The sequence below is a fragment of the Eimeria mitis genome, genomic scaffold (genome assembly GCF_000499745.2).
Source record: "Eimeria mitis Houghton genomic scaffold, Emh_scaff2977, whole genome shotgun sequence".
Classification (NCBI taxonomy): domain Eukaryota; phylum Apicomplexa; class Conoidasida; order Eucoccidiorida; family Eimeriidae; genus Eimeria; species Eimeria mitis.
In genome coordinates, this window is record NW_013571319.1 from 3,851 (window position 1) to 4,082 (window position 232).

Here is a 232-nt window from a genome sequence, read left to right on the forward strand (position 1 = left end):
AAAACAGAGCAGTTCGGATCGACAGGGGGGAGATGACACGTGCCAGGACGAGCCGTCGGTGGTTCAACGCGTGTTGGAAGTAAGGAACCAAAGCTTTCTTCACGTCTCTTATAAATGTTTGTGCTGTGCGTTGAATCGCGGCCGAATCCCGGGTGTTTGTGCTGCAACTGGTGCGTGCAGGCAGCACAACGGCACCAAACTTGTGGGAGCTCCTTCTGGGCGTCGCAGCGAG

The 232-nt window shown here is 56.0% G+C and overlaps 1 protein-coding gene across 1 annotated transcript in view; it reads left to right on the plus strand.

The window, feature by feature from the left end:
- Positions 1-32: 32 nt before the first annotated feature.
- EMH_0060970 (uncharacterized protein) overlaps positions 33-232 on the plus strand; it is a gene marked incomplete at both ends in the record, with an annotated part of 1,519 nt that continues 1,319 nt past the window's right edge. The window contains 1 exon segment of the mRNA XM_013497845.1: positions 33-79. Coding sequence (XP_013353299.1) covers positions 33-79 — 47 coding nt within the window.